This window comes from Ciconia boyciana, chromosome 21 (genome assembly GCF_034638445.1).
Source record: "Ciconia boyciana chromosome 21, ASM3463844v1, whole genome shotgun sequence".
NCBI lineage: Eukaryota > Metazoa > Chordata > Aves > Ciconiiformes > Ciconiidae > Ciconia > Ciconia boyciana.
The window spans coordinates 6,211,833-6,232,979 of NC_132954.1; the positions used below are offsets into that span (position 1 = coordinate 6,211,833).

General features: G+C 47.1%; 1 protein-coding gene across 1 annotated transcript in view; it reads right to left on the reverse strand.

The window, feature by feature from the left end:
- Positions 1-21,147, reverse strand: part of CSMD2 (CUB and Sushi multiple domains 2) — a 313,890-nt gene that overhangs the window by 44,630 nt on the left and 248,113 nt on the right. The window contains 10 exon segments of the mRNA XM_072885005.1: positions 1-81; positions 3,927-4,072; positions 5,840-6,017; positions 8,720-8,908; positions 10,541-10,750; positions 11,730-11,846; positions 14,204-14,273; positions 14,367-14,485; positions 18,315-18,419; positions 19,420-19,516. Coding sequence (XP_072741106.1) covers positions 1-81; positions 3,927-4,072; positions 5,840-6,017; positions 8,720-8,908; positions 10,541-10,750; positions 11,730-11,846; positions 14,204-14,273; positions 14,367-14,485; positions 18,315-18,419; positions 19,420-19,516 — 1,312 coding nt within the window.

A 21,147-nucleotide genomic window follows, 5' to 3' on the forward strand; every position in this document is an offset into this window, starting at 1 on the left:
CTATGTTAAATTCTTCGTTCTCAGTGATGATTTCTGCGTTGGGAACGATAGTCGGAGGCTGGCATCTGAAGAGCTGGTAGGCTGAAAGAGCAAAAGAAGAGTAGCAGATGTTAAGCTGGGGGTGAAGGCAGCCACGGCTGTCGTGGTGCTAAGCACAACAGACATCAGAGCAAATCCTCCCTCTCCACCAGTAGAAGGAATTGGCAAAGGCCCAACCAGCCCTTTCCCCCTCCAAACCCTGCAGAGGTGGCTCCAGGTATTTGTGCCCCAAAGCAGCTTTCTCCAGTTTCTGACACCTAATAGGAAACAGATTTTTGTCAGTCTGTGGAGATGCAGGCACCCAGACAGCGTTAGTCCATTTGGATGAACACTGAACAATGACCAATGGGCACTGATGTGAAGCGACGTTACAGGCAACTTTTGGGATACTAAGAGAGAAGATCTTGGTGACCTCAGTGGAATTAGGTCAATCACAGAAGAGGGAGAGTCTCAGACTGCTCCAGCACCAAGTAGATTACAATAATTATTCGGAGAATTTCATCCTTACCGCCTGTCCTTGAACAGAGATCGCAAAACTCACTGATTTTTTTTTTTAAACTTGGAATTATTCATTATTTTCTTCTGCAAATAATTCCAGGAGTGCTAATGTTTTCAACTGAAAATCCTATACGTAGCTTGCAGTTCACAACAAAGTTACCTATGCAAGGTTGATGTCAGTGCCTCACAGAAGGCAAAACAGACCTTGTACTTTTTGCCCAATTAGGATTTTTTCAGGGGTACCATGTGGCTAATGGGAAAAAGAAATCCAGTGGAGAAGCAGAAACAATTCCTTACGGCTCACGCACCTGACCAAATACATTGCAAATAGCAAATTTTCCACCAAAAATTAAAGATCAGCTAACACTGAGCAAAATAAATGCACTGCTTACAAGCATGTGGGTGCATAAGGCTTGAGCACTGTGCTGCTTATGAAAATAAACACACAAGAGCTGTGAGCACGGTTAAATTGAAAATATGGTACTGGGAACTAAATTAATATTAATGAAAGACATTTTCTGCTATTTGCTCAGCACTTCTCTGCATCTTTGCTCCCCCTGCACCTGACCCTGGACAAGCATAACTTCCTCTGAAATTTATATCAGCCCTTTAATTTAAGATAGTGGAGCTCAAGCTGCCACTGAATATTAATTCTTACTAACGCCACGATGTCGAACTCTTCACACCATGGCAAGGCTGGCAGTCCTGGCAGCAACCTTAATGAGGTTTACGATGACGCTTAAATACACATGCACAGAAGTAGATGCCCCATCGTCTTACCCCAATTTCCTTACCCCCTAAGCCGGGGTAGGATAGTACTTTCCCAAAAGGTGCGTGGAAAAACGTGATGTTTGGAGGTCCGGGGAATGGGCTGGAGGGAATGCAGCCGCTTCTGCTTAACGTGAGGGATGGGCTTACGCATCCCATGTGTGCAAGGGCAGGGGGGGAACAAACACAGGCTACTACAGTGAGCTAAAGGTGTGTGTGTGCGTGTGTGTGGGTGTCAAAGGGAAGCGCCAGCTCTGTAACTCGGACAGTCAGCCCCTTCTTTGCAATCCACCACAGCAGCACAGAGAATGGATGAGCAAAGGAGCCGGGAGAGCTTGCATGCAGGATGGGAGAGGAGCGGGAGGCAGGAGGCAGCGGCGGAGAACCCTTCTGCTACGCAGCAAAGAGCCATCCCAGGAGGGAACACACTTATTTGCAATCTTTCAAACAGATGTTTGACAGTGGGGGAAGAAGGAAAGGAAACTGTAACAAAAATTTAAATTAAATGCTATTTAAAAAGTGCTTGACAGCATCTATTGAAGTGGAAAGATAACCCAGCATTTACAGCATTAATCTCCTCTCCTTAATGGGCCATATTTCAATACAGAGGTGTGATTAAGATGGCTTCAGCATATGGGTGATACAGCACCGGTAAAGCTCCTTTCAACAGCACATCCATTTGTTCTCACCAGGACAAAACAGAGTTCCCGTCCTTGAAACCACACTGGGACCCCCTTGAGTTACCGTGCCATAAAACCCTTTCCCATCACGCTCACACATCAGTTCGCGCTGGCACCTGAACTAACCCGTTTAATAATAGGTGCAACATCATCATTTTTCAAGGGATGCTATTGAATCTTTAAGCTCTGTGAATCATTCTTTTGTTTCCCTTCCTCCACCCTAAGGAAACGTTTCCTTGCAGGCATTTAAAAGGGCAATGGTTCTCTGACACGGTGCTGATCATCCCTGTACAGGACAAGACAATTTAAAGCTGAAGGAGGACGTCTCCTACGTCCTAGATCGGCCAGCACGCAGACACAGAAATGAAAATATACATTGCTGTAGATCCCGAGGACATTGCATTTCCCGCAGTGACACCCCAAAGGGCGATGCCAAAGATTTAACTGACTGCACTGCCTGAGCCCGGTGTGAGAACTTCCCCCCTTTCTCCCGCACCTTTCTTGGTGTGCAAGGCACCACGCGCAGAACGAGAGCCTGGGAAAGAGGGAAGAGTCTCACCTGGAGGCAAACATCTCAATCACTTACATCCTTGGGGTGAGGCATTCTCCTCAAGTCCCACGTATAAAGGGAGCAATAAGCCAGTAAATGACGCTTTAATAGAAGGCCAGGCAGCTGCCAGAGAGCCCCGCTGGTTAACAGGTTCCAAATGACTGCTGGCCTGCACCGATTCCTACCAGCACCAACCCCAGCCCTCTCATGCCTGCGAGTGGCTTTATACCCCACATAAACCATAAGCTAAAGAAACCTCACTATGAAGTGCTATCAAGATTAGAGAACAGCAACAGATGCTGATGGGCTCTAACCATAGCAATGATAGTGTCTAATTCATATTACAAAAGGAAGCGTTCGCTGAGCTGCAGCAGTGTTTACATACTGCTCATTTCTGAGCCAAACTGCCTAAACCATAATTTTTTGCATAACTGTTATATACGCGCCATTGTCTAGTAATATAAATCTTACAGTGTTTTGCAGCAGTAAACCAATTCCCTCCGAAGCCTAGCAAACATTCTTTAAATTCAGCCTATCCGTATAATACTTGCCTGTCGGAACTGAACATAAGATAAGACATTCTGCACAGATTCATCGTGTAATTCATCTAAGACTTTGTTGATGCTGTTGCCAGCAAATTACCAAAGCAAGAGGAGGTTTCCATTTGCACCTTCCAAAATCCCAGTACTGCCGCAGGAACTTGTTAGCTAATCCAATTTAAAGTTGGGCTCTTGTTTAGTGGTGGAAAGCAAATGTTCTCATTTCAATGTAATACCCAACATCTCTCTAGGGTGAGCTGCACTCGCATCAAAGAATCCCTAAGTAATTCAGGAATTTACAGGAACCCTTCTCCTCCCCAGAGAAATGAAGTCACCTCTCAGCTGGAACATAGCTGCCATTTAAAACAGGCCACCAAGATGACCCAACTGGTTTAGCATAGCATTGGAAAGACAGTACTGCAGCCAGCCAACACTGCAGTGAAGCAGAGTTTTAGGTAAGCGAAGCGGAGCTATCCATAATGGGATCTGCCATGGAGAGGACGATATTTACGGGCACCACCTTGAGAGAGGCGTAGGGTTGGCATGGCTGTTAGTTTGCAGGCACTTGATCTGTGCTTGAATTACCACAACTGGATTTCCACATCTGCACAGATGGATTTCCACATCTGCACAGACTGTGTGACCACTTGCCAGCACTCGATTGCATAAGAGACCTTCAATCTCAAATCTGTGAAAACTGGGCCCTTTGTGGAAGATTTCAGGTAAAAGTGTATTTTTTCCACATCTTCTCTTCCCCAGAACTAGTCCTCTCCACAAGCCACAACTGATCCATGCCCCTCTGCATCCCATAGGCAGATAAAAAGCATGCGTTGCTCAGTAAGCAATACAGACCATAGAAATAAATGGCAAAGATCCCTCCGTTGGCAGCATCACTGTGGAATTTCATCAGAACCTGATTGGAAGAGCTTTGGGCTGATTTCTTAGCAGAGTTGCCAGTGAACACACCAAGCTGTGGGGCTGTTTGCTGTGGACCATCCCTAAAATCATGTCAGAAACACAAGAAAAGAGCATTATTACATGTTTTTAATCCTAGGCAACAACCAACCTCCTACACTGCATGCACAGGAACTCCTTCCTGCTCTTCCCTCCTTGTCCTCCCTTTTCTACATCTAGTCTATATATAGCCTCAGCAGCTCCCTAGCAGCTCCCTAGGCTGCTGACCTGGACCCCCAGTCCCCCTCCCCACTCCACTGTAACCAGGACAATTTTCTCTGGCAGTGCAGTGCTCACCCAGTAGACAATTACAAACATGAACTTCATAACCTCAGAACTTGAAGAATTAGGGCCAGTTTTCAAAGGAGTTTCACTCTCTGTTTGCACAGCAGACACTGAGATATTTTGAAAATCAGATACTGATTGAGTGCAGCAAGCTCAAGAATTTGGCCACAAGCTCTTTAGCCAGTGCAGCTATGTGTGCTCCCTTGCCTGACTGAAGTTGATAATACACCATTTCTCTTCCCTTCTCCAAATAGGAGAGGAAGATCCCAGCCTGTAAGGCTCCTGGGGGGAAGAAATCAGTGCCACTTCATTAACCGCAGCAGAGTTGCGCCCATTTTCCATCAGAGGGCACAGTTCCCAGTTGCTGCTATTTAAAAGGCAGCTGGGGGTCACAGCCAGTTCTGGTGCCTAACGCCATCCCCGCGTTGCCTTTGCAGTCTGGGAGATCAGCTTGGACTGCAGGGCTGCGTATCTCTGATTGCAAAAGAAAAACCAGAAGAGGACACTGGTAAATGTAAATGATTTACCAATGGCTTTTTTCTTCATTCAGCTTCTATCCATACACAGGTAAGCCATAGATAAAGTGCAAAAGGAAGAAAAAAAAAATGAGCCCCAGAAAATGTCTGTCAGAGAAATCAGAAGTGGAAGGCAATTCCTATTATGCGAGTCCGAACAAGATTCATTTCAACTAAATTCAGCTTGAGATAAAGACCCCGTTTACCATTCATAAAGTCTCCTCTGTAAAGCCCCTCAGGCTTCCCAAGAGATGTTTCCTTATTCCATTCAGCAGAGCATTTTGGAGATGAAGGGACAGGCTGATGCAAGCATCCAGCGGGACGAGCGGGGCTCTGCCCCCGAACACCCTCCCGCCACAGCTGGGATGCCGGTCTGCATCCCCCCGCCAGCTCAGCCCCTACTCATGGTAATTGTAGCAAACCAGTGGGACAGTGACTGCTAATCCCCGTCACAGCAGGGCTCTGATGTGCTTCACTTTTAACTGCTGATGATCACAGAACTGAATGGCAAGACAGACCTATAAGGTCTTACAGGCGCTGCTATAGGGCCAAGGGTGGGACTACTCCTTGTGAGCTGCGCAACACCAAGGCAAAAGCACCATGAAAGCTAAGGATTCCTGCACGGACTCCCCTCTAGACCCAAAGGATGACATTTCCATCACTTGGCACGAGCAGCCCAGTCATTCAGCAATCATTCCCTTCACTGACCTTGCATTCCCTGCCTGCATTTTTCAGGAACGTAACATTAACAGTGTTTGGAGATAGTCACCTTGTCCAATTTGCTAACCCCTTGCAGCACATGGTCCTCAATCTAAAGGCTCTATCAAGCACACCGAGTTTAAAAAATTCCAAATCCTCATCCCAGTGTCCCCAGAGGATACTCCTGCTCTCAGACACAGCACCACCCACGCACCGCAGCAACGGGTGCTCTATTTATCAGCAAGAGCATCTTTCTGAAATGGAGCCTTAGTAGCAACTCTAGTGAGTCCTCAACACCTTTGCTGTACCCACCAAACAGTGATGAAATCGTTGTAGGGCTCTGTTTGCAGCAGAGTGAAGTTGAGATGGATTCCATATCCCACCGGCACTGTGAGAAGCCAAGTGCAGTCCTGGGAATTGGGGTACTGGTTGGGGAAGCCAGGAGAGTAAACCGTACCATTTTGGGTGGTGATGTTCCCCCCACAAGGCACTGCAGGTAATCAAATAGAAACACAAACCTAATGAAGAAATACCCTCCAAAACAATAACTCTTAAAGATCCTCTATTTCCCATTTTAGTCTCCTTTATTTTGCATAAAAAGACAGCAATTCTGGAGGATCCAGCCCCCAAACTTTGGCCTAGCTTGCTTCGAATAATTCATATCTGTCACAACTACATCTAACATTTTCAACTTAATTCCATTACAATAAATTTATTAAGTGCTTCAGAGCTGAAAGGAGACTGTCAGGGTGTTTTGTACAGATGTGATAGCCAGGTGCGCAAATAAACTCTATCTTATGCCCCAGTAAGAGTCTTTGGGCTCCACCAGCTGTCTGCACCCATGCATGGAAAATACAGCTCCTGACGAGATCACACCAGTGGGCAAATCTATCCACTTCTTCATACAGCGTGGCCGGGACCAGCGCCACCGAGCAGCTGGCTTTTCACAGAGCACATCTGAGCAGGGGGGAAATGATGATTTGTATGACAGCAGCATCCAATTCATTAATCAAGACGACAGTTCTATGGCACTAGGTATCTTCCAGGTCCAAATGAACTTGCAAACTGAAGAGAGGCAATTAGAAACAGCCTGGGCAGCAAAAAAGAGGGAGAGAAAGATGACATCCTGCTGAAGGCAACGCAGGAGGGCCACAGCAGGTCCCTCGGTCTGAAAGTCCCATGTACAAGCATCGGCTTCTGGACCTCTCTGGCATGGAAGTTCAATTGAAATGATGGTAACATCTGCAGCGTGTTACTGGCAACCTGCAACAACTGAAGGCACAGGGATAGCTGCAGACAGTGTCATCTGCCTGAGCCAGCTCCGTTCTAGAAGCCACGTAGCTGTATTAGCCTAAGCCAAGGACTGGGTTAACACATTCTCCCTCCCAACACAACTTATTAATTCAGGCTCAGTGCTGAACGCTCACTCTGCTTTGTACAGGAGTAGCTCCACAGAATTCTACCACCCTGGCCCTGACTTGATGTTCCAGATGTGAGGTTAGAGCCAAGCTCCATGTATTCCCTGCCTGGTTCTGCTCTGCTTACTCACGTGGTCTGTCAAGCTGAGAAAAGCATGTGTATTTATATAACTCCATACGCTCATTTTCTGAAACAAACACCCAAGGAACCTTGGGGGCCAAGTTCCTTTCTGCCCTGCAAAGCAGCAGGCAGCCTGCTGATCACTGGAAAAACTCCCCGGAGTGGTGCTAGAAACCTCAGCTTCTGTGCATTTATTTTAGAATTACAGCTTCTCTTTTAATTAAAAGGGCTTTCAGCTGTGACCTGTGCAGGAAAGGTGAGGTGGTTAGCCTAAGGCAGCAAGTCCTCACTACTTGCTGCTATGCAAAAATGGACCATTTAAGGAAACAGCTAGGAAAGGAAAGTTCTGCATTGACTTTAACAGCACTAACAGCCCACCAGATGTGCACACAGAGAAAAAAAGCAAACGGTCCAAAATGTACCTAACCCCTCACCCCCCCGTGCTATCGGAAGTGCTGGAGAACAAGAAAGCTACCTAAAAAAACCACAATAAAGAAGGAAGAACTGGATGGTTGTAGCTGGCAGAGCTGATGCCTGAGGTAGGTAAGGGCATAATCCTGCTACCAGCAGCCCCCCACCCTACCAGCAGCACCCAGCTGAGCACTGGGCAGTTTCTCAGCTAACACGCATCCGCGTTGCATTGCTGGGGTCAGCGAAAGAGCAGCTGAGGGTTTGTTTCTTTATGCATTGTGTTCTCTGGGGTTCAAGAACTTAAAAGAGGAAAAATATCACCTCTCCCTCTCTTTCCCCAGCGCACAGCTCTTGCAGACCGAGTGCTGTAGAGGCTGGGATAAAGGTCAGTGCTCCTGGGAAATGCGGTGGGAAATCTTCAATAAGCAGCCTTGAACTTCTTAAGGGTTCACACAAAAACCTTCTAAAGTAAACCACACAAAACTCGGTCCATTGGCCCAAAGGATGAAAGGCTGAAACAGCCCTATTGGGGTTTGAAAAAAGAATTTTGACATTTGAGCTTCGGTGCTTAGAACATAGATCCACTCCTTCAGCCTACAGGGTCCTCCTAGCATACATGGTCTTCAGAAAGGAGACCATGCAACGTTACTGAAGAACTCCCATCTGGATCATTTTGGAGATGCCATCATTGCCACACTAAGGAGACTAGACAGGGACACAGTCTTCCCACACTAAGAGCCCCCAGAGCTGCAAGGGTCTTTTACCAGGGACTGTTTTTATTTACCAATACTAAATCAACGGAAGGTAGGCATTGTTGAAGAAATAAAGCAGACAAGAATGATTGTTACAATCACCCTGGACTGCTTCATTCTGAAAGCGCAGCTCCCACTGGCACCAGCAGTGAGACTGACAGCTAGAGACAGTCCTCACCCATAGCATGAGATTCAAACCCATGATCTCAAAAGATGCACCTTGGTTTTGAACCGTTCAAGATGTTCACTTTGACTAGGCTGAAATACGTTGAACATCAACCCACTGAGAACATGCTTCAACACCTCAGGGGCTGAGGCTTTATTCAAAGTGCATATTCCCAGCCTGCCTCCAGCGATGCTTGCTTCCAGAGAAACTTTCAGCCCAATTATAAAACAACAATTCAAAAGGAGGCCAAGAACAGAGAGCTGAAGCCTTTTCTCTCCCAAAAATGGCCGTCCAGGTGCTCTCAGGGTGACCCCAAAGCCATACCTTCACACCTGGGCAACGGGTGGTCCCAGTTCCTGTTGGTGCCGTGCTGACAGGTCAGGACCGGGTGGCCGATCAGCTGGTAGCCAGGCAGACACTCAAAAGAGATGGACTGGCCAACGTTGTAACCGGCTCCTCTTACAACACCATTAGCAAAAGGTTCAGGGTCAGGGCATTCCTGCAGCTCGTAGGCTGAAAAAATAAAAAATAAGGAGGAATGTTTCATACTTCATATTTTCTCACAAAAGCAGGAACAGTACACCCACCACGCTGCTTGGCTACTTCCTCCTCATACAGCGACTTAATTGAAGGAGATAAACTTTAATGAACCATGCACACATCTGCATGAAGGCTGAAGGAAAATCCTGCTGCTGCTTTGTGGTAGCCGCAGACATGAGCACCGGGGTCTGCCCTGGTCCGCCGGAGTCTCACAGCCTGTATTCACAGAGTCACCCTGCACTTCACTTCTAATTGGGAAATCTGCCTTGTTTTTCAACAAAACATGGACAACCCTGATGACGAATGCAAGTCAATTGGTTAACATGTTCCACCTGGCATTATAAATTATTGGTCAGCCTTGCTAGAGCTAATTTGCATAGCAATTTCCATGAGATTACCCAGAGTGCCTCACAGAGCACATTCCTTCCTAAATTGTGCAGTAGCGCATGAATTATATGGTGCATGAACAGGACAGCCAAGACAAAATTAATGTTTTCAATTAAGTATGAGTAGCAGCTTTTATTGCTATTTCTGGGGAGTCAGCCCTTTGTCAGTCCTTGGCTGTATCACATGGCTGGAGACACACGCTCCATCCTTCCCACTCCTCAGATCTCTCTCCCAGGCAGCAGCTGGACCGCTTGGCTCCCAGCTCCTGCGTAGCAAAGCCCGTCCTAACTGTATTCAGTATGAAGTACACGATCTGCCCTGGACATCCTTTGCCCCTTTGTATTCCCATATGCCAAGGACAGGTGGACAGAGGAGACCAAAGGGTTTTGCAAAGACACTCATCAAGGCAGAGCTGCGGATCAGGCAGGGCCAAAAGTTCGTGTTCTCTTTCAACAGGGCAAAGGCTCACTCGGGCAGCCCCAGTCCAGCACCTTCACAGAGCAGCAAATCCAGTAAGAGAAGGAGCATTTCCAGGGCCTCGCTCTGCTGGCTGTAGAGACCAAGGCGGCTGCTGCTCAGAGGACATCACATTCAAAACCAGGGAACTGCCCAAGGACTCAGGCTGGGCAAGAAGGTAGGCACCTCCATTCCCCCATCATCTCCAAGAACGGCTCTGAGGGCATCTTTTGATTTTAATAACTTACTTCTCTACTTTTACTCCAGGTATCCACGCCAGCCATGTCGTTACGTTATTTGGCTACTTACTTATTTACCCGGTTCCCTCCACCAGCCTACCCCAGCTCAAGGCCAGGCTGCAGCTAAGGATGCATTTGGACTTCAGCTGAGACTGAAAAGCGGCTGCAAAAATCCAGAGCAAACTCATGGCTGCTGAGGACTCTGCTCTTTGTACATGACAGTCGACAGAGCCAAGATCTAAGTGAGTCTGGCTGGAATTAATTCAAAGGCATTTCACTGTCACAAAGCACTCTAGGAACATTTGTTATTTGCTGTAGGCATAAGTCCGGGTGAACAGATCTCAGTTATTAGGATTAAGCATAGCCTTCATGTAACACCTTTCCACTCATTTGGATTAAGTCCTCATGGAATTAATTCAACAGAATAGCCACAACCATGATGCCTGCCCTCTCTCCCCTGCCCTCACCATTAGCACCTGGGGACAGGATTGTCCCGCTGCTGCTTGTTCGGTGGCCTCCTTACCTTGGTATTCCAGCTTGAAGCCTGGCTTGTTCTGTGAGTGGTCGCTGTGGAAGTACACAGTGGTTTCATGAGATGTCGACAGGAGAGAGCCTGGGATTTCGGTGCCGCTGAACCGCCCGATGACGTTACTGGTGTCATATGGCCCGTTGCGGATTTCGACAAAGTCATGGTTTGGCTCAGTGGAGAAGTTTAGGAACTGGACGTGAGCACCTGGAGAGGAGGAATGAACAGTCTGCCTCTAAAGCTATACCCAAGCCGCAGCACATCAGCACTGCTCACCCAGTGATGCCCAGTATAGCCTGGTCAATCAGCAGGAGTACATTTACCGTGTTGGAGGTAGAGGGTGCCTGCAGGTATATGGGTCCTGCTCGTTTCAGACAAGCTCAGGCTATTAACGCCCATAGTTTCAAGCTGCTGGAGTGCCTGTGCACGCCTCTCCCTCTGCCTGACACCAGAGAAATTAGGAAGGCAAGCACAGAGCTACACGGATCACCCCTCGCCAAACTGAGCGTAACCAGCTCAGATGGCAGGCCAGGCTGAGCCAGGTGCTTCTTTTCCCCGGCAGCACACGGCAGCTACACCAGGAGGAGGAGAGTTAATTCAGGAAACCCGGAGAGTCAGCACTTTCCAGGCGTGCAATACTTCCACCTCCTGGCAATGAGGCACCCTGATGGGGCTGGCCCGGAGAAGAGCTGAGCTGGAGGTGTGCAAATTTCTCTCTCACTAATGGCTGGAAAGATCCTCATTTTGAACATGCTGATGCCTGCGTGAACTGAAGCTGAGGCAGGATATAATCCAACACAAGCTTTGGTCACTTGTTGCATTTATAAAGGGTGATGCAACTGGTGATGTTTTAAGGCTATTACAAACGTGAGTAGTTCCTGGGGAAGTACACAAGCACACGAAGGGAGGATGTTACAGCTGATTCAGAGGCGCGCCCACAGATCCGTATCAACCTGTTACACTCCACGGTGACCTGTAATCACCTTTTGAAAAAATATTTATCATTTCATAGCACCATATAAATGCATCTTAATGGAAAGTGCAATCAGGAGGTCAAACAACAGAGTTTCTGTAACTCAACTTGGCAAGCGATGCATCCAGCACTGACCATGCACTGACTGAACAGGGTCGGTATCTTCCTATCATCTCTTTTGTGATAGCATCAAACCAAACCCAGCTGTCTCACCAAACCCCACTGGCAGCAATATCTTCCACGTGCAGTCCAGGTTGCTTGGATAGTTTCCTGGGAACCCTGGGCTCAGGAGCACTCCTTCCATCTCTTCTGCTGTTCCTCCACACTGGGCTGTAAAATCAAGAGTGTTAACAGTCAGGATCACTTATGGGTCTCTCTGGATGATGGCCACGGCCGGCAAGCTGTGTGGAAATAAAGAAATTAAAAACAAAGAAGAGAAAAAGGAAAGCCTGCTATGGAACTAGCACAAAGTTTGCCGGGCGCTGCATGACCGCATTACTAATGCATTTGCCTTTCTCCTGCCCAGGGAGATAAAAGCCTGGACCCAGAGATCCAGTTTGGCAATCACGGTGGGAGAGACAGATCTGAGCTGCAAGAGAAGAGACAGACGCTCTGTTCTGTCCATAGACATTGTGACAGTGCACATCATGCACACAGCACTTGTTTGAATTTTAAAATTGTTTGAAAATTACTGTGAAGAAAACAGACTGATCCTGTCTTGACTCCAGTTACCACTACTTCTTTTTCTGGTTAACTGATCTACCTTGACTGCTATACTTGTCAATCTCTGGGCAATTACTGATAAATATAGAACAGCGTGTTTGCACACCGACTGAAGTAAATTCCCTACCAAGAAGCGATCCAGAGATGACAGCACAAAATATGTTTACAAAAGGCATCACATGAAATTTATGCATAGATAGCATCTTCCCATGCTTATCTGGATGACCTCTACCTTGTTACGGTAATACCATCTAGCCAAATACACCCAGGTGTACTCCTAACACGTTCTGACAGGGAAGGTACAGACTCCCTTCGTCCAGTATCTCATTACGTGTGTACTTGCTGCTAACAAGGTTTCTCCCAGAAGATTTCTCTTTCTTTTTCCTCTTAATGGCTCTTTAAAAGAACTACTTCTAAATTATTTAGAAGTCAAGCATCTGGATGAACTAGACCAAAAGAAAATCAGCACGCTTCGCAGGGAAGCAAGCTGTTCTCTGAGAAGAGGAACAACCAAAGCCTGGGCTCCTGTGTGGCCGGCAGCCAGCGGTGCTCTGGACAGGGTTTAGACACGTCAGTGCGTGATTAGCACAGGACAGCGAGCCTCAGGACTGTCAGCATGGGGTGCTGCGGCATCCCCGTAAGAGATGACGGTCACTCACGATGATCTGCGCTTGGCTGCAGAGACGTATTTATGCCTCTCTCAAGCTGGATGACCTTTCTCAGTCAAGTGTGATGCAAGCTGAGGGATACGAACAGACAGGGGCATGGGCGTTGGTGCCGCTGCACTTGCTCTGACTGTCCAAAAGCAGACAATCCGAATTAAACTGCACTAGTGTTTACCCCGTGATAGTGCCTAGAAGGCACAGCCCAACCAGGCAAAATCCTACTGAATGGGGTGACCGATGCTGATTAAAAGAAGAAAACTTGAAGCTTGTAGTTGCTCAGCTAGTCATTAGCTAGATGATAATATTGGGATCCTCCTCCACGCTGGGATCCCCCAACTCTAATGCTGAGTTGAAGGGCTTCTGATTTCTTTCAGAGCAACTCCCATGGGTATGAGCCCTTTAGCTCAGCCATTCTGCTGTAAATGTCTCTGTATTTATTCCTGGCCTGCAGATCATCGGATAAAAGAACTGTTAGCTCTTATAATTACTTTAAAGCAAAATGATGTAAGCTAGAACAGCAGGAGCCTGAAATAACTGTTAACTAAAGCTATTAAATGCATAAATGTCTCTCTCAAAGCTGTAAAATGTGCAATATGAATATTAAACATCTAGATTTGCTAAAAGCAAAATACTGAAAATAATCCAAAAACTCCAGCAAGTTCCCTTCACCTCTGTGCCTCTTCTCCTAGGGCTTATTTCTTCCACGCTGGAAAACAACTGCCTGGTCCTTTTCTCCGAAGGCCTGAAACACTCAGCAGTCTCAGCCCTGCTCCTCTGAGGGTGCCGCAGGCACACAGCTGCCCTGACAAGGGACCTGGCTCTTGCTGGTCACACCGGACCTGCCAGACACCAAAGCAGGGACAGCACGGCACCAGGTGGTGCCGTTCGGAGATCCTGGGACGGCAACAGGCTCCAGTAAAAGATGCAGTTTTAGTGATATCATGATGCATTTTATAAAAATAAACCACAGTCTTAAGATCTCTGCTTAAGATGGAAATGAAACTCTCAACCCATAAACCCAATCTGCTTTCAGTATAAAGAAGTTTTAGGTTTTCCCTTTTGAATGAGTTTTTGTTGAGAAAACTCTTTTTTTGTATTTTACATTTTAAGCATTCAAAATAAAGCACTCTGGGTGACCGACAGGGACTTCTTTTTTGAAATTTCCCCTTGCAACAAATGAAGATTTTTCCACACACTATCTCACTTCCAGAGCAAATCTGCATTTCTCTAACTCAGACCTTTACCTTTTTTTTTTGAGAAAAGTGCTATAAATATCTGCTAGGTACAAAGGAGTCCTACCGATGCAAAGCGGAGGTGGGTAATTCCAGCGGCGGACGGTGCCTGGCATGCAGGAAATGTGAGAGTGGCCCTGGAGGAGAGAAAAACAAGACACAGGGTTTGGAGGGCCGCCCTGTATCCCAGGTGTTTGTTCTCGTCCTTTTTTTTGGAAAATGTTCAGTACCTGAAGGGCGTAGCCTGGTTCACACTGGAAGGAGACGACATCGTTCACTAAATAGCGCTCACCGATCTTCAGGCCGTTCCCAGGAACGGGGGGCTCGGGGCAGCTGGACAGACCGACGGCTGTGAAGGCAAGAGCGAGTTGAGCGCTCCGGGGAGCGGGGATGGGGTCTGCGCTCAAGGCAGAAGGAACAGAAACGCACACCTCCATTTTATCCCAGCCCCCTGTTTACCAACAACCTCCACCACAGACACTGGGTGGGAAAGTCCCAGGGCCTTTGGATTCTCCGCAAAGACACCCCTGGTCACAGGGCCTTCCCCTCTGTCACAGGGCACGTCCAGGATCCAGAGGTATTCACGCCTAGTGCCTTCGCTTTACCTGGAACACACTATTTTTAACTTACAAAGGTATCACAAATAATTTTGTGATTCATGGCTAAAAATGTTTTTGACTGAACCCTAATGACTTGATGGAAGAGCTGCAGCTGCGACAGCATGTCCACTGCAAAGCAAAAACCAGCTCATTCTCAACGGTTCACAAAGCAAAACACCCGCCACGAGCCCTCCCCATCCGAGGCCCGTATCCCTGTTACGCGTATGCTCCTTTACCAACCCGGCAGCAGCTGATAGAAGACCAGAGGGGATGCAAGAGGGAACTATCTGCTGTCCCTCGCTGGCAATATCAAGGGCATACGGTATGTGTTGCATGTAATTTGTCCCTTTCTGGGCAGAAGCAGCATGGTTTCATTCTCCGACCCTATTCTTCCTGTTTTCAATTACAGATTGAATTTACCATGAGATATAAGCAGCAGTAAGCACGGCCGGTCCTTGACGGTGCCTGCAGAACAGCCTACAAAAATTTCATTCAATCCCATTTCCATCTGAGCTACATTCACAACTGGGAATATCCTGCTGCAAACCCAATTAACAATCCCTGAAGTCGCGTGTGGGGTGACGTGCTCTCCTTTACACACCCGCTGCCCCCTCCGCCTTCTGCAACACCAAACGGAGATAAAACGAAGACCGGCGTCTGCAGTCGCCTCGCACCCACCGCGGCTCAGCTGCCTGCCAGCACCTCCCTCGCTCTCAGTGCTGGCAGCTGCCACCAAAAGATAACCTTCTGCAGCACTGCAAGGGCTAATGCTCTGCTTAAACCCTACAGGCTGCAGGCTGAGCCGAAAGCAGATGAAAAAAAGAAATGAGAGAGAAGATGCTGACTCTCCTCCTAAAACCCGAGTCACGCTTCCCAGCAAGAAAACATGGAGTCCCTCCCAACACATGGCTGTATTGCTTGACCTTCAGAGAGACAAGAGAGAAAATAGCTTGAAACAACTTCCCATTCAGATCAGTGGGCACTGAGTTTCACTCGGTCCTAAATTGTTCTTGCTCTGCTTTGGCTTTCGAGCATGTAGGGATAAGAGCTTTGCCCGAGGAATCCAGTGAGGGAGAAAGGGGAGGAAACAAACTCCGGTGTTCAACTCATCTCTCAAAACTTCCTTGCAGCACCTCTAACCAAACAAAGACAAAACCTGGGGCTGAGAGCTGTGAAATTCCAACTGTGCAAGCAAAGCAAAAAATATATTATTTCCAGCTGCCCTGAAAATCAACACCTAGTATTTTCTCAGCAAAGAAACCAAACAAGCCTGATAATCCCAAGCCTCATGAAAAACCTGAACATGACTGTTGCAATGGGGTAATACCATCCTCAAAGAACTTACTGACTGAAACAGAAATGGAGAAGAAACAGAGTTGCAGCAAGAGAATTTCTAAAACAACATCCATTTCTCCAGCTCCCAGAGAGCTATCTGGGGCACACTTTCTCTCCCCAGTCTTGGTTGCGGTAATCTTGCTGGATCCATTAATGTGCAAGGTTTCAACCTGAAAACCCAGTAAAACCTGGAGAGCTTAGTACTAGTTGGCCCTCTTAAAGCACACAGTCTCTGCAGTCAAACAGCTATGCCATTTCTGTGGACATTTTACAAAATGAAATGCACTTTCAAATCTATTTGCTGCTTTGGAAAAAATAAACAGAACATTGGTTGGCTTCAGAGACAAACACGAGATTCGTGATCAGAACCAATTGTCAGACACTGTGTCCAGCAAGAAACAATTATGTTTGCATTGCCCCAAGGAAGATTGCGTGAACAGAGACAGCAGTCCCAGCACATCTCTCATCAGCTCACCATCCCTGCTACCAGCGCAGGAACAGAGCCAGACCATCGCCACGCATTAACCAGTCCCCTGAGAGCTGCACAAAGACCAGACTGGCTCCTGGCCCTGGTGCACCCGTACCTTTAGTACACTGCAAATGCACAAGCCTGCTTGCTTTCCTGACTGCTGGCTAAACATTCCATTTAGATGCGCTGAATAGAGCTGAGAGCTGCTATTCTGCACCTGCTTGCTTGTACACTGTCTGTGCTGCTGCCGGACTATATGTGAATAATTCAAGCCCTTGGTACAGTACCACCAGCGAGATAACAGCCCCCATCACTGTGACCCACTGCAGCTTGGCTGTAGCACACCTTTCCTGAATGGACATCTGCTCCAATAGCAGGAATCAAAACACAGACATGGGGGAGAATGAATTTTTGGCATCCTTATCCAAACCTGACAGCCCTTTCCCAAGAGACTCTCTTCCCTGCCATGCCTTCCAGTTTTAGTCAGGTCTGTGCTCTTACCACTGAGGATTTCTTTTTTAAAATATAGTCTCTGTATATCATCACATATAATCATGTTCTCAGGTCTGTATACCCAAGAACTGAATGCAGCCTTGCATGAGACCTGCTGGAAGCAAAGTGCTGCCGTTCTGCTAGGGTGTCGGCATAATCCATAACGGATGGACCCACTAAACTGTCCAACACAATAGAGAGGGAGAAAGGAGTGGGTGCCCACACGTCAGGCACTGCCTCCTTTGGAACCTGATCTCAAAGCTTCCCAATTAGCTCAGGCCAATGTGCATCCCTGAGTTGCAGACTGCAAAAGGCGGGTGGCCACGCATTCCTATCAATCACAAGGGAAATGGTGCTGTCCAGTGTCTGGACGCTACACCTCTAAGCACAAAGCAGAGAGAGACACCATGCCAGCGGGTAAGCTGAACAGGATCTAGCTGCGTGCCCTGGCAGCAAAGGTAGCCGAGAGTGTCCTGGGCTGTACGGACAGGAGCACAGCCAGCAGATGGAGGGAGGTGACTACTCCCCCTCTACTCAACACCCATTAGACAGCACCTAAAATATCGTACCCAGTTCTGCACCCCACGGCATAAGAAAAACATTGATAAAGTGGACTGAGCTCAGCAGAGGAGCACCAGGATGGCCGGGGGCTGCAGCACTCATCCTGTGCTGAAAGGCTGCCCAGAATGTTTGTGGGGAGTTTTTCAAGCACAGACTGCATAAAGATGTGTAAAGTGAGTAATCTAGTTTCATCTCATATCTGACCCTGCTTTCCGCAGGAGGTTCGATGAGATGACCTCTGAGGTCCTTCCAACCAGAACTGTCGTATGAAGATCTGTCTAGCCCTGCGTGCTGTTTCCAGCAATGACTGACATTGAATGCAAAGAGCAGGCAGCCCCTCCCAAACTCTGGCAAGCATCATTTTAGGCACTTCCCGAGCAAAGATTACAGCGCTGTGCTGAACAAGCCAACTCGCCATGAATTTTTAATACTTTGGCCTCCGCAACTCCTGCACTACAACACAGAAACCAAGCAGGTGCTACAAAGTGCATCAGCAGCAAGATGAGGGTCACCCCATGACCCCACATCTCCTCTGCTGCATCTCTTCTCCATTTAACGCTCACTCCCTCTCTGCAACTTGAGAGCAGGGAACCACATAAGCATGGACCTTTAAGCTCACCGCCTTCCCCACTAAGCAGCTTCCACTTCTACCAGGCAACGGCTCCGTAACCATTTCCCCACTGCTCAGAGGAACTGCAAGATCAAGGCTGAATTGCTCTTACTTTTGTATTCCAGGTGAAAGCCGGCAGCAGAGACACTGATATCCGAATAGAAATGCAGATAGAGCTGGTTTGAAGTGCTGTTCAGCAGCGCAGGCACTGTAGTTCCTGGGAAAACAAGAGGGGCACAAAGATACTGAAGAGGATTCTTTTGTCCTCCCCCGTGTCCTCGGAGACTAGCTGCAGAAGAGGCTGAGAACAGAAAGTCCTTTAACTTAACAAGCTCTGTTGGTTTTGATCAGGTTCTAATGAGGCCAATTGAGAAATACCCAAGGCCTCTCCGCAATGGCTTTTTTAAAGTCTACTGATGAATTTCGTCATGTGATGTTTTACCACTTACAGACCAGACAGACTGAAAGCATGGAGAAGGGAACCGGTGATGAGAAACAGCGTGGGTGGAGTGCAGGTCCCCTGCAAGGTCCGGATTCCCTCTCCTGCCTCATTCCCTGGAAGCTGTTGCAGCACCAGGTCAAGGCAGTTCTATCCCAAACGCAGCGCTGGGAGCAAAATCTGCTGGTCTTTATGCATGACTTTTCTCCTTACCAACCTCGAAGCACTTTGAACACATTTGTTCGTTAAATAAGCAAGAATCGGAGCCATCGGTTTGCAAGGGGCTCTGCTATTTAAAAGCTTTACAATGCTCTTGGGCTGCTTGCTACTCCCTGCTGTGCTAAAAGCCACGGTCCCCACTGCCGAGCAAAAGAAAGGTTGTTTTGTAGCCCTTCATCTATTTTGGTGCAAATCAGCCAGGTGAGGTTAACCTGTCAAGTGCAGTGGTCTGAGCTAACCCCACACAACCCCGCAGCGCTGCGGGAACTCCCCCTTCTAGGACATGGAAGTGCTCATGGGTTTTTGCTAAAAAGCCAAACCTAACCCACTGGTTTTGTGTTTAAGGCTCGCTATCAACATTTTCTGCAGGAAGACAGTAATCAAATCCCCCATTCAACAAAGCATATGGTTCCCTTTAAGCACATGCTTAAATCTATTCTGAGTTTTTGAAGCACTTAAGCATACGCTTAATTTTATGTACGTGCTGAAGTCCAGCTGACATGAATAGGAATTAAGCATGCACTGATAGGCTTCACTGAACGTGATGCTGAACACGTACCAGAGAAACTTCCCAGCATGGTGGCCGTGTTATCTCCTCCATCAAACACTTCCAGGGAATCCCAGTTCTGCTCAGTAACAAAACTGATCACCTGGATCTGAAGAGAAAAAAGAAAAAAGTAACAGTACAGCTCCTGCAATCATGCTAATAAACCAAAATAGTATCAGTGAAAGGGCCACTAATAAAGTTAGCAACACACCCTGAGGTTTTAAGTCAGCTCTGGTATTTATCTGTGCTAATGCACTGGCAAAACTTGGAGACCTATTGCCTTTGACCACCACCGTCTGGGTTATACAGCTATTTTCCAGCAAACTCCACACTCCAGACTTCCATATCGGGGTGCTGGCTTCTCCTGCTACAAAGGGAGAGCTCCTGTAATTTCACAGCTAATTTACAGCGCTGAGAATCTGAGCCTTTCTTCTGTTTTGAGGAATCCCTGAAGACTTTTGCAACACTTTCAAATGAAAGCAACCACTAGCAACCCACGAGCTAAAATAGAAACAAAGAAATCCCCATTAAACCACAGGATTTTTTAATCCAAGGAACTGCCTTGTTTCTCAGCTTTTAGTCAAATCACTCAAGTTGCATTTTCAAATCTCCCACCTTTCTCTGCCATGCCCCATAACATTTGGAGGCTTAAGGAAGTCACTTGACTCCATTAGTTAGACAATCAATGCAATCCTCAATGAGTAACATCATGAGATCTGATAAATCTGCATTCACACTGAAAAGCAGCTCTTATACTTGAGCAAAGATCTACATGTAATTGCACAGATTTGTTTTCCTTGATTACCATTAAAATGGATTCTGCCTTTATTCCTAAATACTGGGAGTTCAAAGTATTCAGTGTCCCATTAAGAAAAATAAGCTGTGCTGTAGATCAAGTTTGGTGAACAGCCTGAGAGAGTCAGAGAGCAAACCTGAGAGAGTGCCAACAGTATTTGGAAAAAAAACAGCTTTAATCTGTAAGCTCTAGATGAAATTTTCAAACACTGCATACCTCAAATTAAACTTCTAGGCCAACAACCTAAAAAAGGGCCCTTAAAGACAAATCGGAAGCATAAATGACTTGTACAAGTTGGCCCCAAACTTCATTTCTTGGCCGGCGGCAGAAGCCGCAGTTGTTCGGCTCCACTGCCGGTGGGTTTGGGGAGAATGCCGGAACTTTGGTAATTCCGGCAGGTAGATTTCCCTTTACTTCCAGCCTTCGCACATCTGCTTACTGCAGAGCCTCAATTCTTCGCAGTCTCTTTGGACGAAGATTTCCTACTCAGCCTAATGCTTCTGATCTGCGGTCGTCCTGTGGAATTCGATAGAACGACTCCCTTAAGCACCAAGCTCAGCAGGACACATTCACCGGACTGAACACTGTGAAGAGATCTCAATGCCCTGCAAACCTCGACTGCACGCACACATATGCACATGCACACACTCACCCTTCCCTCTGGTAAATCTGGGAAACCCCCCTCCCTTTTTTCCTGGAGTGTTCTTATTCTGTATTTACTCATCCACTCCAAATATCTCGCTTGCCTTTGCCCTGCTAAACATAAAACACACACATTTAAAAAAATAATAATAATAAAAAACCCAAACCCCATTATTTCTGCCATTTTAACCTTTTTCGTCCTTGATTTATCCTGAATAATAAAGCAGGCTATAAAGTTCCTGCAAAGTTGTTTTTTTTCCCAAAAAATAAGTGGAGTTCATCTAGCAGAAATTGCAGTGACC